Source organism: Salminus brasiliensis, chromosome 2 (assembly GCF_030463535.1).
Source record: "Salminus brasiliensis chromosome 2, fSalBra1.hap2, whole genome shotgun sequence".
NCBI classification, from domain to species: domain Eukaryota; kingdom Metazoa; phylum Chordata; class Actinopteri; order Characiformes; family Bryconidae; genus Salminus; species Salminus brasiliensis.
In genome coordinates, this window is record NC_132879.1 from 39,105,838 (window position 1) to 39,127,854 (window position 22,017).

General features: G+C 40.0%; 3 protein-coding genes across 7 annotated transcripts in view; 1 reads left to right on the top strand and 2 right to left on the bottom strand.

Annotated features, from left to right (window-relative positions):
• Positions 1-3,115: 3,115 nt before the first annotated feature.
• LOC140549212 (uncharacterized) lies at positions 3,116-8,874 on the bottom strand. Of its 2 annotated transcripts, none has more exons than XM_072672622.1 (2): positions 8,628-8,874; positions 3,116-7,823 (listed from the first exon to the last, which is right to left on the bottom strand). In XM_072672622.1, the coding sequence occupies exons 1-2, from the start codon at positions 8,752-8,754 to the stop codon at positions 6,730-6,732; spliced, it is 1,221 nt and encodes a 406-aa protein (XP_072528723.1). In that variant the 5' UTR covers positions 8,755-8,874; the 3' UTR covers positions 3,116-6,729. The 2 variants fall into 2 exon arrangements, with proteins under 2 accessions (XP_072528723.1, XP_072528724.1); XM_072672623.1 differs by having other exon boundaries at positions 3,116-7,811; positions 8,628-8,873.
• Positions 8,875-12,914: 4,040 nt separating this feature from the next.
• LOC140549216 (uncharacterized) lies at positions 12,915-17,007 on the top strand. The gene is made up of 4 exons (XM_072672629.1): positions 12,915-13,048; positions 14,507-15,301; positions 15,435-15,467; positions 16,187-17,007. Exons 1-4 carry the CDS (start codon positions 13,033-13,035, stop codon positions 16,222-16,224), a joined length of 882 nt encoding a protein of 293 aa, XP_072528730.1. The 5' UTR covers positions 12,915-13,032; the 3' UTR covers positions 16,225-17,007.
• A 1,141-nt stretch (positions 17,008-18,148) lies between these two features.
• osgep (O-sialoglycoprotein endopeptidase) overlaps positions 18,149-22,017 on the bottom strand; it is an 81,830-nt gene continuing 77,961 nt past the window's right edge. For all 4 annotated transcript variants that reach the window (XM_072672626.1, XM_072672627.1, XM_072672625.1 and 1 more), the window contains exons 7-12: positions 21,457-21,535; positions 20,747-20,812; positions 20,544-20,634; positions 19,096-19,171; positions 18,875-18,973; positions 18,149-18,443 (exon numbers count right to left, since the gene is read on the bottom strand). In XM_072672626.1, coding sequence (XP_072528727.1) covers positions 18,404-18,443; positions 18,875-18,973; positions 19,096-19,171; positions 20,544-20,634; positions 20,747-20,812; positions 21,457-21,535 — 451 coding nt within the window. In that variant the 3' untranslated portion in view covers positions 18,149-18,403. The remainder of the gene's footprint in view (positions 18,444-18,874; positions 18,974-19,095; positions 19,172-20,543; positions 20,635-20,746; positions 20,813-21,456; positions 21,536-22,017) is intronic.

Genomic DNA, 22,017 nt, shown 5'->3' on the forward strand with positions numbered 1-22,017 from the left:
TTCAGAATACATTTAGACACTGGCAGCGCAATAAATACGTAATTAGCTTGGCACTGCCTTTCTGCCTTTTAATCTTTTAATCGTAGCAACAGAATTCATGACCAGGGTTTCTAAACATTTGCATGTTATGTCCATGCATAAAAAACAAACCCACACTTCACAGCACTCTTCTAAAAAGTAGAGTTTAAAAGAGGATACCGCGGACAAGGTTGGGATTCTTAATTTGGTCTTAAACACTTGACTGGATGAGTGTGCACAAAAAGTTGAATAAAATTTCCTCCTGCCATAAGCTTGCCTAGATTTTGCCTGCTATTGTAACCATGTCAGCTCTAGTCAGGTCTGACAATATTTAGTGAGGCCATGAGCTACAGATCAGGCAAAATCTGGTTTGCCATCAGCAGCCGGAGCCTGAGAGAGCACAGTTTGCCTTACTCTGGGTGGGTAGATGGCTTTCTGTCCCCGCATCAGCGTAATCCTGGCTGGCACAGCGTCTGCTAGCCGCAGCATCAGAGCTGGTTACCCATCTCTTTCCTCTGAGCGTGCTGGTTGCCTGGTTACATTAGCAGCAGTTTTGAAAAGAGGCAGTGGCTGGCTGTGCATGTGTCAGAGGACGCATGTGTCACTCCTCACCCTCCAAATGTCGGGAGCATTACATGTGATAAGGGAGAGTACTAATAAGTTGGGTTGGGTATTTAGCAACCACAAAATTGGGTATTAAAAACTTTGACTGAGTGGCCTGATCTAGTACGACTGTTGGTGGCTTCAAAATTTTTCCATTGTAAAAAGATGGAGGCTACCATGTTGTTGTTCACTTTCAATAAATTTTTTTGTCTTCTTCCCCAGATCTTTGCCTTAACGCAATCCTGTCTTAAAGGTCTACGGACAGCTCTCACAACCTCACAGCTTGTTTTTCACTTAATATACACCATTAACTATGAGGCCTTATACAGACACGTGTGCATTTCTTATTTTGTTAGGAAATTAAGAACAGGTGGACTTGTAGAAGTAGCTTAAGGAGCACTGAAATAGGCAGGATGCAGCAGAGCTGAACTGCGAGTTTCATGACAAAGGGTCTAAAATCTTAATGCAATATTCAATCATGGATTTTAATGAATTTACAAAGCACTTCAAAAACCTGCTTTGCTTTGTCATTGTGGAGTATGTGTATAGATAAGAGGAAATATATTGAATCCATATCAAGGTTCAGTTAAACAGAAAAGATAACATGATTGTAGATGCATATTGTCACTGTCCAATGTAAAACATGTAAATATTGACTTTACATGAGAAGGCAAACATGTTCTTAACTTTCAATAGAAGTCAGTGTAAAATAAGTCTTCTTTAAAATAAGAGTAATGTCGAGCATTTCTATTGCTCTGTTCATCCAGAATTATTTTACATAGTGTACAGAGCAGCTACAGGTGCAAAAAACAAAGAAAACGGTCATAAATGGAGATACATTGATTTCATTGGACAGCAGCCATATATGATGGTTCAAACTGAATTAAATACATTTAACAAACACCAAAGTAATACTCAAGTGCCTAAAAATATTTGGTGAAAAATCTAAATAACATGATTTGTCTCTGCCGACTGGTTGCAGTATGATGCAAAGCTCCGCCCATCCACATATGTTTCAGTGACAAAACAGCCCATTTTCCATCTCGTTTTTCCCCTCTAAACTGTCTGTCCATCTTCACCTGGACCTGGAAACACCCGGACATGGAGTAGCCGAGTTGTAGTGGAACTTACATGAACTGCACTTTTACTGTTTAAATATTACATTTACCTGACAAACTGGGAATCCAGGGGGGAAATCAGCTCTGCTTCTGCACAAATTTTACAACATGGCAGAAATTTGACATTTTCTGAAAATCTGATTCCTTCAGAATGAGAGGGGATGAAACCATGGCGTCCATGTTTTCTACAGTCACTGTAGCATGTAGCAAGTAGCACGTTCCACGTGATCCGCACACATACTCTATAGCTGTTAAAGAACTTACCGTCCTTGTCCAATCCACCATGATTCACAATGATCTATTCCTTTGCTGTATCAGTGAAAGAATGACTGAAAAATGATGAATACCATTTATTATAGTACATTTTTCAATAGTTATGCGTCTTTGGGTCACTCTTGAGTTCTCTGGAAGTTCTAGATACGGCACTGACTGACCAAGACTGTCAGTTGTTTGAAATGAGAAAATGGCTGCCAGAACTTCAGTCAAAGAGCCGCTGTTAAACGGATACTTATACAGGATAAAATATACACTAATCAGACATAAAATCAAAAGCACTAACAGGGAAAGTGAGTAACATTGATTATCTTATTACAATGACACATTAAGGCATGGCATATACTACATATTATGCAAGAGTGAACCATCAGTTCCTGATGTTGATGTTTAAAGCAAGGAAAATGGGCAAGTGTAAGAATCTGAGCCATTTTATCCAGGGCCAAATTGTGATGGCTAGACAAGTGGTTCAGAGGATCTCCAAAATGGTCATTTTTGTGGCATGTTCCTGGTATGCAGTCATCAGTACCTACTAGGCATGGTTTAAGGAAAGACAACCACTGAACTGCAGACAGGGTCATGGGTGCCCAGGTCTCATTGATGCACTTCATGGAGGCCCTACCTTGTAACTTATAGGACTTAACGGTCTACAATGACCTTAAAATTAAGTGTATTGTCATTAGCTTGGCACTAACATAATACTAGAAGCTCATGAGGGCTTCTATGGGGTGCATTATTATGGATTTGTATCTCACTACATTTTAATAGTTCACCACTGCTCAATATTACCATTGCAAATGAACAGAAGGACAAAACTTTGACTTTAGTGCTTCTCCTAATTAGGATTTAGTGAACCTGTAATATCCAATTCCAATGATCTCACAGATCTTAAATTTACTATATATTCAGTGAATAAGCTTTAGGTAAATGTGTTAGCTACCACTGTGGAAAGTCTTTGCCTTGTTTGCATTCCACTAAACTTCCATGAGCATTCAACTTGCTCCAAGTACTTTCATTACAGTATCAACTAGATTTCTTTTTTTAAAAAGGACTACAAGCATACTTGTCCCCTCCCCAGCCTAACACCATCCCCTCAACAAATGTTCAGTTTTAAGCAACATATTATTTATTTAGTTAGTTTCATGACTCAATAAATAAACAAGCACAATAAAGAAAAAAAGTGACCAATTAGAAAAGATGGGGTGATACTGTAGTGATGCAGGTAGGGCAGAGTACTTTCAAATCCATTCATGGTAGAGAAGTACATGCAGGAAGTCGTAAGGCAAAGTAGTACTCAAATAAAAACATACCTTTTCAAAAGTATGACAAAGCATTCTGAAGCATTACAAATAAAGACACACGTAGATTCATATTGAAATAAAATGGCTATATTTGTGTTGCAGACATCCCTGCCTGTTCCCATCACCACTGCTGTTCTTGGGGAAGTTTCTCTGCAGTTAGCCATTTCACATTACGCCTGTCTCAGAAACTCCCGTTAACTATTATTGTACCCACCTGCTGATGCATGGTGATTTAGTACTTAGTAAGTAAATTTTGAAGTCAAAAGTATTGTCAAAATACTGAAATCCAGTTCTAGTCACAAGGCTCACACTGACTGGCTCCTAAATGCTTGACATCTACTTATACACTCAAGAAGCTCATTTATACCTGTTTCACATACAAATAGGTATATAACTACATACATACAAAAGTAGCCCACTTTCTAAATGTTACGTTGGTTATGTATGAGCAGTGAGACTTGATTCCCTATATATAATGAACACAAAAAAACAAACCAAAAACAAAACACGTATTTATGAAATGCAACCTTCACGTCACAGCAGTACAATATATACAATCAGGTGAGCAAGTCTGGCCACCCTCAATGACAATGAGTGAAAGAGATAATGCGTTTTACTGTGAAATATTTTCCTTCATGTCAAAACATTTTCTTTTGTTAATGATTCACTGACCGAATTAAACCATTGTCTCAATTCTAGAGATCCATCCAAACTTTTAAACCCTAAGATTATTTTACTTTAGTTAGTATTTTCGTTTGCTACTACTGTTGACAGTTTTTGCCTTGTCTGAAAAGCCAGAGTTAAAAAAGGGTCATCTTATTTCACAGTTTGTGGGATGGTAAGGAATTCCTGATACCCAAATGTTTGTGCACAAGCACTAAAAAAAGGAGTTTTCCATAATGTTTCCCCTTTTAATCCAAAACCTTCACATTGGCATTTTACCTTGGTATGTGATTTATCTGAACACTGTGACATCATGCACCATTTAGGTGAACAAGGGGTTTAATACTGAACATACTTAGGTAACATCTGACAAGTTCTCATCAGATTGAAGAGCACAATCTGACCCTTTGTCAGATCTTTAAGAGACCCCTGTTGTTTTTCCAAGTATTCAGTTTTGGCTTATTGGCTACCTTTTGGCAGTTCCGTCCACATTATGTTTTCACTGAACCATACTGGCCTCATCACAGCGATTTCTTCCCTCACTGTGCATTTCATCTTTTGGGTTACTCAGTATGGAACTCGTATCTTGACAGCCTTCTATGACACTGGCCAGAAGATGCAATTTTGGATTGGATCCCGTATGCAAGATTGGATCCTGTTGCATTTCTGTATTTCTAGAATTCTACAAAATCAATTACCTATAGTATACCTATAGCAATTACCTACCACAGGTGTTAACAGAAGGACCTTACCTATCGAGTTAGTTAGTGGTTACATGTACTGAGCATAGAATGCCCCGCAATTTAAAAAAGCTCTCTACCCCTACAGTTAGTGTCTGAATGAGGGTTTGGAACCAAATGTAGGTTTCTGAATAGACATTTTCTACTACTTTTTAAAACAGCTCAATTTGTGACTTTAACAAATAGGTTGTATTCATCCAAGCACCACATGATAATTGCTGAATTAAGTAGCTACACTAAATGGCTTAAATGTCAATGTAAGTATGCAGCTGTCCAGTCTCCATAGTGTCACCTTCTACATAGAACTGTTTTGTCAAATTCTGCCCTGGTCAGCTGTAAGTGCTCTTATAGTGACATGAAAATGCTTAGGGTAGGGGTGTCCAGCCTTACCAGCAAAGCGCTAGCGTGGCTGGAGGTTTTCATTTCAAACAAGATGGAGCTCACCTGACTCAACTTGCTCAATCAAGTGGTTGTAGTCTAGACTGAATCCTGCATTAGTACCCCTGGAGGTTTAGCAGAATTTTTTCACTTAGTCAGATCATTTAAGCCTAAAGTTAAGACCTTTCTCTTATAGGCTATGTTATCTGGCTAAATGAGAAATTAAGTTAATCAGGAAGTTCAAGCGCTTGGTTTCCATAGTTCTTTCCTGTTTAATGACTGTGGTTAGGTTTTCTGTACAAAAAAGGGGTACAATACTGAACACCCATTTGGTACAATATTGTAATTTTTAGAATCTATAACTTAAAGTAGTTCACATTCAAATGGCTCTGATTCATTATGGTTCTTTACAGAACCTTCATCTTTACTTAAAAACATCTTTTGTAAAGGTATAGTGTCTCTAATTTGCAATACAGTAGAGTTTGTCAAAGGTGCCATAGAATGCATGTCTTCTGTATTTTTAGTTGTTACTTGTCTATATAGAAAACCCAGATGCAGTTTTACACGCCCATTTGCAACTCTATTTGGTATTTGACCCTAGAATAAAACAGGCCACTGTTTCCTTTTATTTTAGAGTAATGTTTTAAGCAATGCTCTGATTGGATTGGCTCAAAGGCACTAAATGCATAAAAGAATGTAATTTTTTGGGTAATTATTCCTAAAAATAATGCTGCGTTCACATGCTAGACCAAAGAACGTACTTCCTACGTGTGAAGTCGTACTTACAAACATGTCAGTTTCAAGTGCTTTGTTGCCGGAGTAACATGACAAATGGTAGCTAATGTAATGCTAATAACATGCACCGTGCTAACAGAGTAGTCTGTTTGCTATAGGTAGAACAATAAATAGCAGTGTTATATATTAAATTAAATGCACACAGTTTAGAGCTAGTGTGCACGAACAGCCATTAACAGTGGCTGCACTGTTTTAAAATACAGAACAGATGTTCATGTGCGACTTGCATTTGTATTTACCATGATTCTGACAGCATGTGAACACAGCCGAAGTCTCTCTGGATAGTGCTGCTATCCTGTCGGCAGGCAGATTGGCTTGCATGGAATGCTGATAGGCTAGGATTAGCTTTAAGCAAAGTGCAGATACCCACTCGTTTCCTATGCTTTTTAAGTGCCTTCTCAATTACAGGCATCAAGTAAATCCATGGTTACAAGGATATTGCTTATGTGGGATTTGCATTTGAATTATAGACAAAAGTGGGAGGTTCAAGGTATGTCAGTTCCATGTATCAAACTATGCCAAAATGAATAGTGTTCCATTCTATGGCACCTTTAAATGAGGCACATTAGACACATTTTCATAATGCCATTGATAAAGGCAGAATGTCAGAATTTATGGTTTTGTTTTTCTACATGATTATGAAGATGGAAATGTAGACAGTATGTAAAACGTGAGCTTAAACACTAAGCTTTCATTATGTATTATTGCTAATTATGTTAATGCTTTAGGAGCCAGTGGCAATTGTAATAACAGTCCACAAGAAACCCCCAGTTCTTCAAAAATAGCTTCTTAACTGTTGTCAAGAACATCCTTAATAAATGCCGTATGAAAAATGGCATTTCAGTAAGCAACAGCTTGTTTCTCTGCAGCATGTCTTTTCTGGTGTTCTTTTAAGTACCCTGATCTGAGAAAAGTCTTCCCACACTGCTCACACTTAAAGGGCCTCTCTCCAGTATGTTTTCTTTCATGAACTTTTAGAGAACCTGGGTGTGAAAAGCTCTTCTCACACTGAGTGCACTGGTAAGGCTTCTCTCCCGTATGTATTCTCTGGTGAACTTTCAAAGCACTCGACTGAGAGAAGCTCTTCCCGCAGTGAGAGCAGTGGTATGGCTTCTCTCCCGTGTGCATCCTCTGATGGCTTTTCAGCAAGCCCGCATGAGAGAAACCTTTTCCACACTGAGGGCACTGGTAAGGCTTTTCTCCAGTATGTATTCTGACATGGATTTTTAGGGACGGAAGATGAGAAAAACTCTTTCCGCACTGCGTGCAGTGGTAAGGCTTCTCTCCAGTGTGTATCCTCTCATGAACCTTGAGTGAGCTTGGATGAGAGAATTTCCTACCGCAATCAGAACAGCTGTAAGGCTTCTCTCCAGTATGTAGTCCCTCATGATCCTTCAGTGAGCTTGGATGTGAAAACCGCTTGCCACACTCAGAACAACAAAAGGGTTTCTCTCCAGAATGCATACGTTGATGTTTTTTCAAGAATTCATGCCTCGAAAAACTCTTCCCGCACTCAAAGCAATGATAAGGCTTCTCTCCAGTATGTATTCTTTCGTGTAACTTTAATGAGCCTGAAAGGGAAAAGCTCTTCCCGCACTGAAAGCACTGATAGGGCTTCTCTCCTGTGTGTGTTCTCAGATGGCCTGTTAATGAAGCTTGGTGAGAAAAGGTCTTCCCACACACTGTGCAGAGGTAAGGCTTCTCCCCAGTATGTGTTCTTAGGTGGGTTTTTAGAAACTGTGGCCTTGAGAAACTTTTCTCACAGTAAGAACAGGGGTAACACTTTTTCTCTGGGTTACTTAACTGTGTGGAAAAGATGACACTCTGAAAACTGTTGGTTTCTTCACCAAACTCTATATTTCTTGGTGTTTCCTCAGACAACGTCTGCTCTTCTGGTTCATCTTTCACGAGCACATCAATGCCTAAAACACAGACTGTGATCAATGAACAGTGATGAGAATCATAGGGTCATGCAATGCAATAGTCTACTCGTGATATTAGTGAAGGGGCTGTTTATGCACAGCAGGGGTTTTCAATCTACAAGGACCTGTATCTTGTCATATTTGCCATGTTCATCACAGTTGAATTTTCATATTGCACATTTTGGACATTCATGTTTTGTTTTTTTGCAAAATGCTAGTATTTGCTCTTCTGGTAAAGGCTAGCTGCATTTCATGGCCTTGTACTTGTACTGAGTAATGACAAAGTTGAACATATCTATCATGCAATACTGACAGCCATAGGAAACCTATTCTATTATTCACATTCACATAATAATACATATGTAACTTGGAGCCACAATAAGTCTATTCACTAACTCAAGTATTAGGGGGGTCTGCTGCTGAATCACGATTGGTGAGTTGCTGCAGCTGTTCTGTAACAGGCCTGTAAGCCAGACCACAGCCCTCTTTTTTAACAGTAAATATGGGCAAATAAGCAATATTGGCCAAATAAACCCAAAGAATATGTTAGCTGGATTGGTAATACTTAATTACAGTATAAAGGAGCATGTAGTGAATTTTCTATCGTGTCTCCATCTAGTCAGACCAAAGGCCCTGGTTAATAAACAGCAGCCTTCTCGCTGGATGTTAGTTCTCCTCCGTTATTGAGGGCTGGGTTATTGATCAGCTGACACCAAGTCAGGAATCACTTTGCAATCGCTGAGACCTCATTTAACTTAAACCGTTATTCCCCGATAAAGGCGAATCAGAGCAGTCTCCGGGTCTATTTTAGCTCACCATCTATGCTGGTTTCGTACTGCTCCGTTTTAACGCCACACTCCGGGACTCTCACTTCTTCATACTCCTCCTTCGTGCTGCACTGCATCTGCACCACTTCGGAGAAAAACACTACAGGCTGATACATTGTGCTAAAACCCCTAAAGGATCCGAACACTTACAATTATCAGCATAAACAGAAATAACTAATCGCCTGGTACTTCTGATAGCCACCTTCTTCTGCAGGCGGATGGCAGATCCACTAACCAGACGAAGAACATACTGCCCCCTACTGTCTGAAACCCATGAAGTCGAACGAGGGATTCGATGCCGTTAGAAGACCTGGACGACTAGTTATGACTAAGTTTATAGTAAACAGCACGAGAGAAAATGTGTTACTTCACTCTTTAGGAATGTAAAAGGTATGTAGAAACTCTGATATGAGTCTTTGCATAAAACATTTAGGATGAAAAAATCTACTAGGTAAACTGGTAAACATGTGTATTACTTCACATTATGTTTCGATGTTTCATTCATTAATATTTAAACAAGCAAAATAGGTTTAATAGATGAATGTGAGTGTGTGAGGCAACCCCCCCCCCCCCCCCCATGTTTTTTTTTTTTTTTTTTTTTTTTGTAATTTTAGGATAGTAAATGTTTTATGTTAGAACTTTTTAGTATTATTTAATATGAAACTGAACATGGAAAACATGCCTTTCACCAACAGTCAGTTTGCATATACTGTAGAACCAGTATTTACCAGAGAACTAAAGCATGTGCTGTGGTAAATGCAGTGTTTACTACTAGAAACTCATTTCAGAGATCAAAATGAGTTGTTTTTACTAGTAATAATATCAGATCTGCAGATCTATACAGTCGTTCTGGCTAGTCATATTATCACAACGACATGTAACAGCATCCCAAATGTAATTTTTACTACTGATATGTTACCATTGACTTACATGGAATTTTACTCTCTTACCTGTAATTACATTAGTACTAGTAAATAATTCAGTTACAGATATCTACAATTATGTTTATACTCGTAGAATTGCAACCCCAGATATCTACAATGCCGTTCTGACTTGTAACCAACTGAAATCTATCAGTAATTAGAAAGCAATCCTGCCACTTAGTGCAAACTAATATCAACTGGTTCAACTGATGGCCTATAAAAAGATGTCTGATACCAAGGTGCCACACAAGAAACATCTCATAGTGGACCTACCAACCTTACTGCTGCAAAACATACTGATGGTACTGGTTACAGAAGAATTTCCAAACTACTGAAGGTTCCAGTGAGCACTGTTGGGGCCATAATCCAGAAGTGGAAAGGACATCATTTCACCATAAACCGGCCAAAACCAGGTGCCCTCCACAAGATTTCAGACAGTGGAATTAAAAGAATTATCAGACCACAGTTTACTCAACAACATTTAGACAAGTCTGTGAAATACTGGGTGAATATAGTCTGGTCAGATGAGACCATAATACACACCACCATATCTGGAGGTCAAAAATACACAATTAATACATTTGTAGAGCCCCTGTCAGCAACAGGCCTTTTGAATTATCGTAACTTCCCCCCCATATGACATCCCAGTTGTCGTGGTAATATGGCTAGTGTCAGAAAGGCTTTGAAGAGGTACTTAGAGGAAGGAGGTAAGACCTCATTTCAGACAGTAGGCTATATATATATATATATATACAGTGGGCGAAAAAAGTATTTAGTCAGTCACCAATTGTGCAAAATGATCACAAGAACGATGAGCAGAAATCCCAGAACCACATGGGGGGACTTAGTGAATGACCTGCAGAAAGCTGGGACCAACGTTACAAAGGCTACCATCAGTAAGGGACTCAGATCTTGCAGTGCCAGACGTGTTCCCCTGCTTAGGCCAGTACATATCCGGGCGCGTCTGAAGTTTGCTAGAGAGCATTTGGATGTTCCGGAAGAGTATTGGGAGAATGTCTTATGGTCTGATTAAACCAAAGTAGAACTTGTTGTGTTTGGAAGAGAGTGAATGCTGAGTTGCATCCAAAGAACACCATACCAACTGTGAAGCATGGGGGTGGCAACATCATGCTTTGGGGCTGTTTCTCTGCAAAGGGACTAGGATGACTGGTCCGTGTACATTTAAGAATGAATGGGGCCATGTATTATTGAGATTTTGAGTGCAAACCTCCTTCCATCAGCAAGGGCATTGAAGGTGAAACGTGGCTGGGTCTTTCAGCATGACAATGATCCCAAGCACACTGCCAGGGCAACAAAGGAGTGGCTTCGTAAGAAGCATTTCAAGGTCCTGAAGTGGCCTAGCCAGTCTCCAGATCTCATCCCCATAGAAAACCTTTGGAGGGAATTGAAAGTCCGTGTTGCCCGCCGACCGCCCCAAAACATCACTGCTCTAGAGGAGATCTGCATGGAGGAATGGGCCAACATACCAGCAACGGTGTGTGCCAACCTTTTAAAGACGTACAGAAAACGTTTGACCTCTGTCATTGCCAACAAAGGATATATAACAAAGAATTGAGATGAACTTTTGTTATTGTCCAAATACTTATTTTCCACCATTATCTACAAATAAATTCTTTTGATTGATTACTCTGATCCTTCCAGTTCTGTCCGCATATCCTCCACTAGTTTAGGGACTGTATGCTCTCTGGACATAAGCTGTGTACTGTTCTCTCTACCTGCACGCTAGCTGCTACTTATTCCTGCACTGTACTGTTGTTTACTTACAAGAAGGCACGCACCACACTATATTCATATAGTAACTTAGTCTGGACCTTTATCGCCCAGCCTTCATGCACACATTTGCACATGCACATTTTTGTATTTGTATTTATTGTATTTACTGTCTTTGTACTTACTGTCTATGCACCCTGTCCCGTGTTTTGTTTATTGTCCTTGCTCTGTGTGTCCTACCTATTCTGTACCGTAGACTTAACCTGACAGTGTTTCATTGTATTGTACAAGCCTGTATGAGTATAATGAAAATTATACTGTTGAATTGAATTAAATTGAATTGTACCAGCCATGGCCACTGACGTAAAATAAAAGAATGTGTGATTATAATATAGCAGCAAATGCAAATAGTCCATCATCTCTTCCAGTTGCACACAGTGTCTTTAAAGTATATTAGCACGTTTAGTGCACTTTGCTCCTCTATAACATTTAATGCATCTGGGCTAAGAACGCTTTGATATGTGAAAATAATATTGTTTAACTATGAATCATAAACACAAATGCACAGATTACCTTTCATTTATTTTACCTTAGCCTAGAGGGATGGCTAAATGCAATGGTTCAACATCTAGTTTAAAGAAAGCCCTTCCATAAGAGTACAGACTGTTACTGCAGCAAAAGGGGGACAAACCCCCTGTTAATACTCCTTGCTTTTAGACTTGTTGGATGCACTGGTGCCTAAAGAAATATGGAGATTTGGATTTGGATTTTCCAAGACAGGTATTTAGCCTGATCCTGGACTACACAACAGTCTGAACAGAGATTCTTCACAGAAAGAAGAAATATAGTCCAAAGCTAGGCTTAATCCATGTATGTGTATATACTGCAAGCAGGGAATCATAGTACCAAAATACTATTTTCCCATTTAGTGTTATTTTACCACCATTATCAGTACTAAATAAACTGTTGTACTTATCGCCACCCCTGGTTCCTCTTCAAGATCACTGTAAAGAAATCTGAATTGATTCATGTCAAATCATGTTGAATTGCTTTAAACAACTGAATTATGCAGAAATTAATCAAATCAGTGGAATCATCTTTACATTCCCCTTTAAACATCTTGTATGAGGCCTTCACCTCTCTCTGGGTCGGATATTTTTTGCTGAACCTGATAACCCATGTCGCGATCAACAGTTTGTTAGACAGGCTGTGATACATCAGCTTCAGTTCACACGTGAGATCTACCAGTAATTCCACGGGAATTGCACTGGATCTCTGACTGATTAACTTCACCAAGATTACAACAACAAGAATACAACATGTGTTCATGCATAACCTAAATGTGTGCTTCATACCCAGGTTAAAAGGCTGAATACTGTATAGGCTGCATGTCTGCGTGTGTCAGTTTGTTTGTAAAATCACAGTAACAGTGCATCTAAACAAGTTTTTGACTTGTGATTTTTAATGGTATGTTTTAAAACTTAACATATTAAAATATTTTTTAAAAAATGTTACCCTGTTCAGCTGCAGTGCCTCTCATTAAACTGCGGACGGGTGGCGCTGGTGAGGGCCGCACATCCCGCCCCTCTTCGCGCCTCCGCTTGCGGAACTTACGAGAAAGTACTTCCACCCGGTCGGTTACTCCGTTGCCTCCCTGCGAGAGAAATCAGCAACACGCCGTCCCGCTACAAACATCCCCTTAAACAGTTCAACTACTCGGGATTTTTTCTTCGAATCAACATGCATATCAAAACAGGTGAGATGTCTGCCGTGAGCGCCGTGTCTGTGGATGTCCGTGTATGTGTGCTTTGGCGTGATTTTCGCGAGTCAAACGGTCTGGAGGTTTGAGATGGTCGAGTCAACAACATGCCAGGAATGAACTGAAGTCTTATGAAACTTTCTTACGAAAGCGTGCGACTTCTCTGAACGCTGCCGTGCAGTTTAAGACCGGCCAGGGCGAGGGGCCGAGGACACTGCGCACATTTTAAGGCTGTGATCTGAAGGCAAACTTCTTTACTGTGGAGGAGTGTACGTGAGGAGAGAGTCAGTTAGCACTAAGTTGGTTTCCCGGCAGGTTGTCGTTAGCTAGACACTTTTAGAAGCTAGCTAATAACGTCGAGCTAACGTTACAGCGTGAGCTGCTAGCCGACTTCCTTAGCGAAATGTAGCCGACCATGGCGAAATAGAAATAAAGTGCTCTTACACGAAAGAAGGGTTTGGGTTTTGTCTAAGTTTTATTTCCTGGTATTAGCACAAGCAAGCTTGGCTAGTCGTTTGTGGTCGAACCTTCCCAGCTAAGGCGGCTAGCTAGCTAGCATATCCAGCTAGTGCTAACTAGCCCGTCTTAGATTTCAGCGTCTCTGCAGTTTTGACGGATTACGCTCTGCCACCAAGTCTGGCGACGCTGGAAATGAACAAACTAACTAAAGTTCTTCATTTTCTTTTACATTACACCAAACATGTCACCAGCGTGTTCGGGAAATTTCAAGCTAAATGGCTACCCAGTGCTACATGTCCTGTTCTTTTGCTTTGGGGAGTTTAGCAGAGGCTGAGGGCTGAGTTGGTCTAAGCCTTCCCGCCGTATTACAACCTGCGTTACACTCATACGATGCAGTTTCAGCGAAACGGGTGAGCAAGACAATAGGAGGGAAATATGATTTATTCAGGTGTTAATTTCATGTAATGGTTGTCAAAACAGCAGGCTGGTGAGGATTCTGTGTAGGCCTCATCACTAATTTTCAACCTTTACATGCAGCGTAAATACATCGTTAGGATTACATGAACAGGTTGCAAGGCAGATATTTTGCTTATGAATCAATCTCTCATAAGGTTCAGTTAGAATACATGATAAATGTACTTTACAAAACTTTCATGTGGCTTCAGTCGTTTAGTTACTGTGCGATGTGTGTGCCATGAATCAGCCTTTCATGTACGTGGCTGTGCAGAAAGGATTAGATTTTTATTTCTTTATTTATTTACTTATTTTTGTTTGTTTTTGCAATGAGGGGTAAAGTGCTGTTGCATCAAGATAAATCTGGAAGCACGAAAAGCCTGTCATTAGTACATTTTAAATAAGTGGGCTTATTTAGATTAGCTAAAAATAGAATCTTAGATGTGATCCTTACAAGCCAAATACAAATAGAGCTTTCGTCAGTTTTCTCCTGCCCTTGGTGAATGGAGATTGGAATCTAATAACATGCATTTTTTTTGTCAGGTACCTGGGAGGCAAATAATGCAGTGTGCGAGTCTGACCCCTTGTGTGACCCTGCTGTCCTCGTCTCTGCCCCCAAGCCAGAGCCACACATCCGAAATCGGCGCCTCTCCCCTGGCTCTGGCAGCTGTGGTGGTGGAGGTGGAGGAGGAGGCTGCTCCGCAGGAGTGGACAAGCAGTCCGGCCGTCAGACTTCATCAAGCAGCTCCAATGAAACACACAGGACTGGGCACATTCAAGTCTTCACCCCCAGCTTGCACAGAGAGCAGCGGGCGCACAACAGGGGTAACAGAGGCTCTCGACAAGAGGGAGCTGGGATGGGGGCTCGTGGCGGCGAAAAAACCCTCAGGTCCTCTCATGCCCACACACACAAAGAGCGGTGGGTGGGAGACACGTTGTCGTCCCTCAAACCTCCACCTGCCTTCCCAGTGAAGGACAGCCCTGCCAAGTTGCAACCTGCAGTCAGCTATGCCTCCAAAGTGAAGGCAGGTGGAACTTCAGGAGGAGTAGCAGAAGAGCCGCCTGGTATCCGGGTGCTTCTGCAGAACCAGTGGGGGCTCAGTTTTATCAGTGATGGGCCAGCAGTAGAGAACGCAGCTTCGGTCCCACCTCAAGGTGCATCAGGAAATAGTCCAGCTGCAACTCCGCACCCGGTATCTGGAGAGGAAACTGCTGGAACTTCAGCCTCATCAACCTCCCCATCTTCACAAAGCCCGTGCTCAAAGGAACCCAGGAATTCTGAAGAGCTGCTCCTTAGCTGTCACCATCTAGTGGAGGCTGTGGAATATCATACACAAGGTGAGTGAGGTGTTTTTGTTCCTCTCCTCCTTTCTTTTCATGCATTTGTTTGTTTCCTTATTGGTGTGCTGTCTGCTTGTGATTACACAATTTTTCCATATTGATCTTTGTTTTGTTTTTTGTTTTTCCCCAGAATGGAATGCAATATTGTGGGGACAAAAACAAGGTGAGAATTGAATTTCCATTTAAATGGGGGAATATGAAGAGTTGCTGGGCACCTGAATACAGGTGGAAAAACAAACAACCCACACCTGTAGCTAGTTTAGTTAGTCAGTCCCAATAAAAAGACCAAGGAAACGTGGAGGAACCAGTCTACTAAATGTGCCTGAGGAGTTTTAGCCAGTAATGGAAAGGCGTTCCACAAGCACTTCTGTTTACAAATTGTGTACCCTCTGTCTGTACATGGTTGTGCTGGTTAAATTAACGTTAGTCAAGATCAGCACTACCCAACCCAAAAGAAAAGTGTCAAATACATCAGCTGAAATTAATAGGCTTACTCTATTACTTGATGGCAAAAAAAATCAGAAGCACATATTTTACAGCTGAATTATTTGAAAATGCTTTCTTATTTAAAAGTAAAGCGGTGGATAATCTGCAGTGTTGTAATGGGTAACGCACTGCCTTTAAGTGATAAGCTACAGCTGAGAAACACAGTAGAATGCTCACTTTCTACAAGAGGTCTCCTGCATTTGTAACGAGTATATTTTTCTGTCTGTCCTGGATGAGGCATAACCAATGCCTGACAGTATTCATTGGGTCACTGTGGCCTTAATTACTGTAAAAATCTATAGTCTTCTTCTTTGGTGGGTTTGTCAAACAATGATTTCTAAGATCGAGTTTGTCATTTTGACACTGCTTCTCACAGCTTTGTTTTTGACTCTTCAGATCCTGCTAAGGTCGTTTGGTACAGGGACAACTTGTAGTGGACGGCCGAACACCAATCTGCACCTGATCTACCCCCCCCCCCCCCCCCCCCACCCCCCCAAATACACACACACACACACACACACACACACACACACTCACTCCATACATATATATTTCTCTCCTTAGCAAACATATATGGACACTCAGGTTGTTCTTCCCACGGTCTACTCTTTGCACTCACCTCCACCCAATACTTCATGTTTTGAATGCATGGTTGCCTTAAAACCAAGCCTTTGGTGCGGAGACATGCCACCCACATCCTTGTTTTATATTATGGCGGAGAACACTGGTTTTTATTCTTTTTTTTTTTTCTTTTTTTTCCCTCCCTCTCGTTGGCATATGTTCTTAAATCTGGCAATCTTATTGTAAAAAGCTGAAGTTTTACTTTTAAATTAAAAAAATTATATATATCTTGTTCCCTCCCAATTAATGTACAAGTGGCCTGTCAAGCACTTTTGTACGCTGAATGCATCTGTCTGGACCATCCAGTTTGTTTTTAGAACCATATTCAATGTGTAACTTCATCTTGTGTTTTGGTCCCCGCTGTCTCCACACCAATTGTCTGGATACTTTCTGATGGCGTTTACATGGGTGTGGCTGGCACGATGTGGCAGCATCCTGTTCTAATGTCTGTTCTTAGTGCTATTTTTAAAGTTTTCACCCTAGTTTGAATGTCAAACTTAATATGGGTGGATGCTCCTTGTTATGTTTTAAGGTGGGCACTGGAAGAGATTTAGAGATTTAATTGAAGAGTTGCATAATAAAAGCAAATAATACAACTCCTGTGTAAAGTGTCATTGTCCTTTTATTATGTGAATGAATGTGTTCCAGGGTGTGTGTGGGTTTTCATTTAAATTTTTTATTTTTCTAAACTTTTATTGTGTGAAATGTTCAATGTCAAAATACAGCTATTACTTTTTCTCATAGCTTTCTTGCTTGGGGGGGTTTTAGTTAATTGCCTTTTCTACGTTCAAACTATGAATGTAGTTCTTAGTAGAGCATAAATCCATGTTTCTTGACACTGCTGGATTCAGAATAGTAATCCATGTGTTAATCTATAATTTATTAAAAACAAAATGAACTCAAAGCTGGCAATGTTTGATTTTGGCTATTTATCTTTCATATCATTATTATCAAGATTAATTTGGTGGTGTCTCATAACAGAGCAAGTTAAGCTTCTGTCCTAGATGTGCAGTGCATGGAAGAAAAATAGTCAGGCATAAGTACACTCCACATTGCAAGCCAACCAATTATTAACCAACAAAACCATTGACCATTCTCGCCTAAGACGTGATAAACGCAGGTATTTTTTTGTAGTTTATTCATGGGGTTGTATTTATTCTGGTAAGAAAAACATTTTTTTTGTCTGCAAAAGTTTCTCAGGCTTATTTTACTCAGAACATTTCTCTCCCTTAAAATATTACATAAAAAAATATTTGTATCAAAGCAGCAAAAAGCAGTATGGAGTTACAAGGGCAAGAACATTAAATTTACATTTGTGGAAATATTTGACAAAACGATGTTTAAACCCAGTGGATACTCTATAAACATAAGGCTGTACCAAGAGAACACTAATCACATGCCTATTATAGTCTTCAGTGTTGAAAAAGAATTCTCCAATTTTCTCCATCACTCATTTCTTTACAATGGTGATAGAAACCATGTACTATTCAAAACCACCTTGTGAATCTACAAGTCTTCAGATTTTTTATTTGTAACGATTATCATGTTAAAATTGTGACAAATCTTTTCTATATATATATAACTATTTTGCCACAACACAACATCATAGAACAGTGTCTCAGACATTAGACAGCAGTATATTCATAGAAATGTGTAATAGTTTTCTGTCATGTAGCTTTTAGAGGCAATAGAGGTTTCAGACGCCTCGACCACCACCAAAAATTCCAACTCTGTAAGTTGTCACACAAGACCACTCAATGACTTTATTTACATGTCAACCATTTCACTATGCGACAGTTTTTGAAAAAATAAGTGTCATGAGTTGCAAAATGCACCAAGTTAAACCCTAGAGACAGCTAAAGAAGGCTGCATGCTGGTACGGTGACAAAGAAAGGCACCAGTTGCCAGATCAAGAAACTTCAGAATCTTCAGGATATTTTGTTTCCAATTATTTCTCTTCAGGCTGGAACCGATATTTGGATTTGTAACATCTCAATCTCTCCAGGTGACTTCAACTTCATCTGTCCTGTACCTGTAATGGACAAAATGTTGAATGACTAGACAACTCAGCCTCTTTGAGCTTGCATTCATTCATTCTTGGCTCAAATCAAGTTGCTAATATTCAACGTTAGAAAAATGTGCAGATCTATTCACTGTGTAACTGAACTTCAAAAGTTTAAATTCACTGCTTTAAAATGTAAAACAAAAACTATTAGGAACCTGATGCAGTGCAAGGTTATAATAAAAATATATTCCAGAATGCCAGATGCTGCAGTAATGCCCTTGTGGTTGAATGCAATTAAATCCTTACAGCAATGTTCCAACAGGTAGTGTTAAGTCTGTATAGGTTCCAGTTTATATTTCAAGCTGTTGTTATCAGGTGAAATGATTCCAAGTCTTTGAACAGTCGTGTAGAAACTGAATGTTCTTGGCAGAATGCAGAAATGTGGTGAAATTCTATACCTTTGCGTGATCCAGGAGTCAGAGAGCTCGGTTATCTGACCCGCACGAAACATTTCCCAGCCGGCTTGTGCAATCATCGCGCCGTTGTCAATGCAGAACCTTGAAACAAATTCAAGATTTAAGCTGTGTAAGGAGCACAAACTATTAAATACCGAGCTCTGAATCAGGCCCATAGACATGCAAAACTGATGAATTCATTCAGCACGCGAACTCACACTCACCTCTCATCTGTAGCAAAGAGCCGAGCACCTCTCTCTTCACACATGACGCCCATCATCTCCTGCAAGCGAAGGTTACCTACAAGAAAACAGACAGAGCAACTCAGTCACTAAACATACGAGGGCAAAAAGCCATATCTTCCGTAAGTAGTCAGAATGAGAATCAAATTTTTTTTCAGTTTCAATTTCACTTTAGGTTACACTCATTGCTGACACAGATGTGCAAATGCACACACACAGCTTGTCTAGTCCCTGTAGAGAAGTACTGACAACAGAACAAGACTTTCTGGAGCAGATAAAAATGAATGTATTGGCACCATGCCTAATGCCAGGCGTGGGCTAGAGGGGTGTAAAGCCCCCTGCATCGAGCTGTGGACCAGTGTAACTGTGTTCTATGGATTAATGGTGCTCTATCCAATACAGAGTTTTGAGGATGAGGTAGGGTGGTGATCTTCCAACATCCTGGGCTCAGTAACGCGTTTGTCCATATAATGTAAGGCTGTCAACGATTCATCCAACACACGATTCATCCACGAGTACAAAGGCAGGTTCCTCTAACATTTTTATATTTCTGCATATACTTGACCCGAAATGTGTTTAGATTGTCATGTCCTAAAAAAGGATCCAATTACATAAATGATGCAAAAACATTATGTGTTTTTTTTTTATAATTATTTTATTATTAATTTAGCAAAATGATCCAACATTAATTATCTGTTAAAAAAGTGTGTGAACTCCTGTTTTTAGGTGTATTTCCCATTTCTGAGTTATTTTTTCTGACATTATTCAATGCAAGACACGCCTATAGGTCTTTCAATGTTACCCTGGTGTTGTTCCTTCCCATAGTGTTTGCATAATAATTTGCTGCAGCCTTAGAGTGATTCTTGCCGGACAACCCCTCTTTGGTAACAGTGACAGTGGTGATAAATTTGCTTCACAATGGATTTATGAAAGCCAAACTCTTTGACAAGGGTTCTCTAATAATCTCTAGCCTAATGAGCTTCGCTAACTGTTTCTAAGGGTCCTCAGGAATCTCGTGTAAGACCAGATTTTTAATAGTGAAAACCCAAGTTTATTTTCTTTACACATGTAAGGGCCTGCTACACTCATACCTGATTACCATCACTTGATTGCCATCAACACTTGAATTCAATTACCCCTTTAAAATTCTTCATACTCCAAGAGGTTCACATAGCCTGCTTTAGTGTAACACACATTTAATGATTATTTTGCTAGATTAATTAATAAATGAATACATCTCTAGTTTTGGGGGTTAGCTGAAGATCTGATCACATTTCAGGTCAAAGACCACTGTAAAATCCACCGCAGTTCTTTATAGTAGCTTCCAAAGATTTTTTAAAAGTTTAATGTGTAAATGTGAGCTCATGTGTCTTAGAGACCTTAAACACATTATGGCTATTTGTAATATGTGGGGTTAACCACTCACTCACAGCCAACTCCTCCCACAATCAGGACCTCCTGGGAGCCACAGTGAGCCATGGCTCGTTCTGTGATCTCCACCAGCATAGCGAAGACTGTCTCCTACAGATAAGAGAGGGTTTTTTTTTTTTTAGTTTACAAGAGAAACATATCCAGAGAAATATCTTACTCTGTTGTTTAAGCTATTTGATAGGAAGATGACTTTATTCCTTGCCTGCAGGGAAAAGCATAGGTCCTCTGCTGTACATTGCCCTGAGCTCAACATCTTGTGTGCGGCCTCCTAGAATTCAGATGACAAATAAGTTCATTAAAACCAAAAAAAAAAAAAACCTGTCCATTTCGCACCCACCACCTTAAGATTCCTCTAATTCTGGATACGTTTGTGTATTTGTAAGCAACTACAGTAATGTGACAAAAATTGGGACATTCCCTTTTTAACATATTTAAAAATACTGACATTTTAGCTTTTTTTAGGCCTTTTTTTTTATAATTGATCATTTTTATTGGTAAAAATTTCCCTTTTCGTCCCAGTTTGGTACTGCCAATTAGCTCCCCGTTCTTAACTCCTCCAAGCAAAAGCAATGCTTCTGACACTCTGAGGGTAAGGACTTAACACATCTCCTCCAATACATGCAAAATCACCCACCGCCTCTTTTCGAACTGCTGCCGATGTGGCATAGCCGGGCAGCCAACATGCTTGAAAAATGGAGAAAGCATGGTCATTTGTGCTCCCTCAGACTCCGGCCGCTGATGGCAAAGTGAAATAGCTTGGGATTCGAATTTGTGAACCCCAGGCCATAGTGACACTGATCTTCATTTGAACAATGTTCTTATTATGAGTTTTTGTTTCAGAAATAGTATTTTCCTATCACTATGACGATTAACAAGTTTGACATAATTTGAAAACAGAAACAGTCATGTTACCTCTATGTACGATAAAATCCCAGAGAACGAAACATCCATTCCTTTCACTGTGTAAGGAAGCTCTACATATTGCTTGCCCCTAAAACAGACATAAAGCAGGTGTTCAAATAAAGCATAAAATCAGACAAACTCTTTTTAAATTAGATGACAGTTGCCCTTAACTTCAGTGCTAGAATTATAAATATATATCTTACAAAACCCTGTGAACATTCATTCTAAATAAAGGTCTGCCTTCTTCTGAGCCTCTGGGACTAACCTTCAACATGCAATCTTTACTGCACTAACTGACAGCACAATCCAACTCAGTTACACAACTTCTTTGGTCTGCAAGGTGGCCTTGGTCGGAACCACTTTCATCATCTGACGCAGCAGGGCAATGAAAGGCTTGTTTCACTTCTCAGACACTAGGGAAGCACACCTTGGAGAAGGGAATTATAAGTTCCTGCTTTAGCAGCCAAGGTTCTGTTGCTCGGTTACAGCGGCCATTAACACATGACAAAAAAGAAAAGAATTAACTGCATAGCCAACCCCAGGTTGGCAGTCTGGCTGAACCAGTTCTGT

Bases quoted from the DNA above. Each gene is read 5' to 3' on its own strand.
- LOC140549216 (XM_072672629.1), top strand. The intron at 15,302-15,434 runs GTGAGTGAGGTG...GTTTTTCCCCAG, and splicing joins TGTGGAATATCATACACAAG to AATGGAATGCAATATTGTGG. The intron at 15,468-16,186 runs GTGAGAATTGAA...TTGACTCTTCAG, and splicing joins ATTGTGGGGACAAAAACAAG to ATCCTGCTAAGGTCGTTTGG.
- LOC140549212 (XM_072672622.1), bottom strand. From the start codon at position 8,754: ATGTATCAGCCTGTAGTGTTTTTCTCCGAAGTGGTGCAGATGCAGTGC. The intron at 7,824-8,627 runs GTGAGCTAAAAT...CATTGATCACAG, and splicing joins GTACGAAACCAGCATAGATG to TCTGTGTTTTAGGCATTGAT.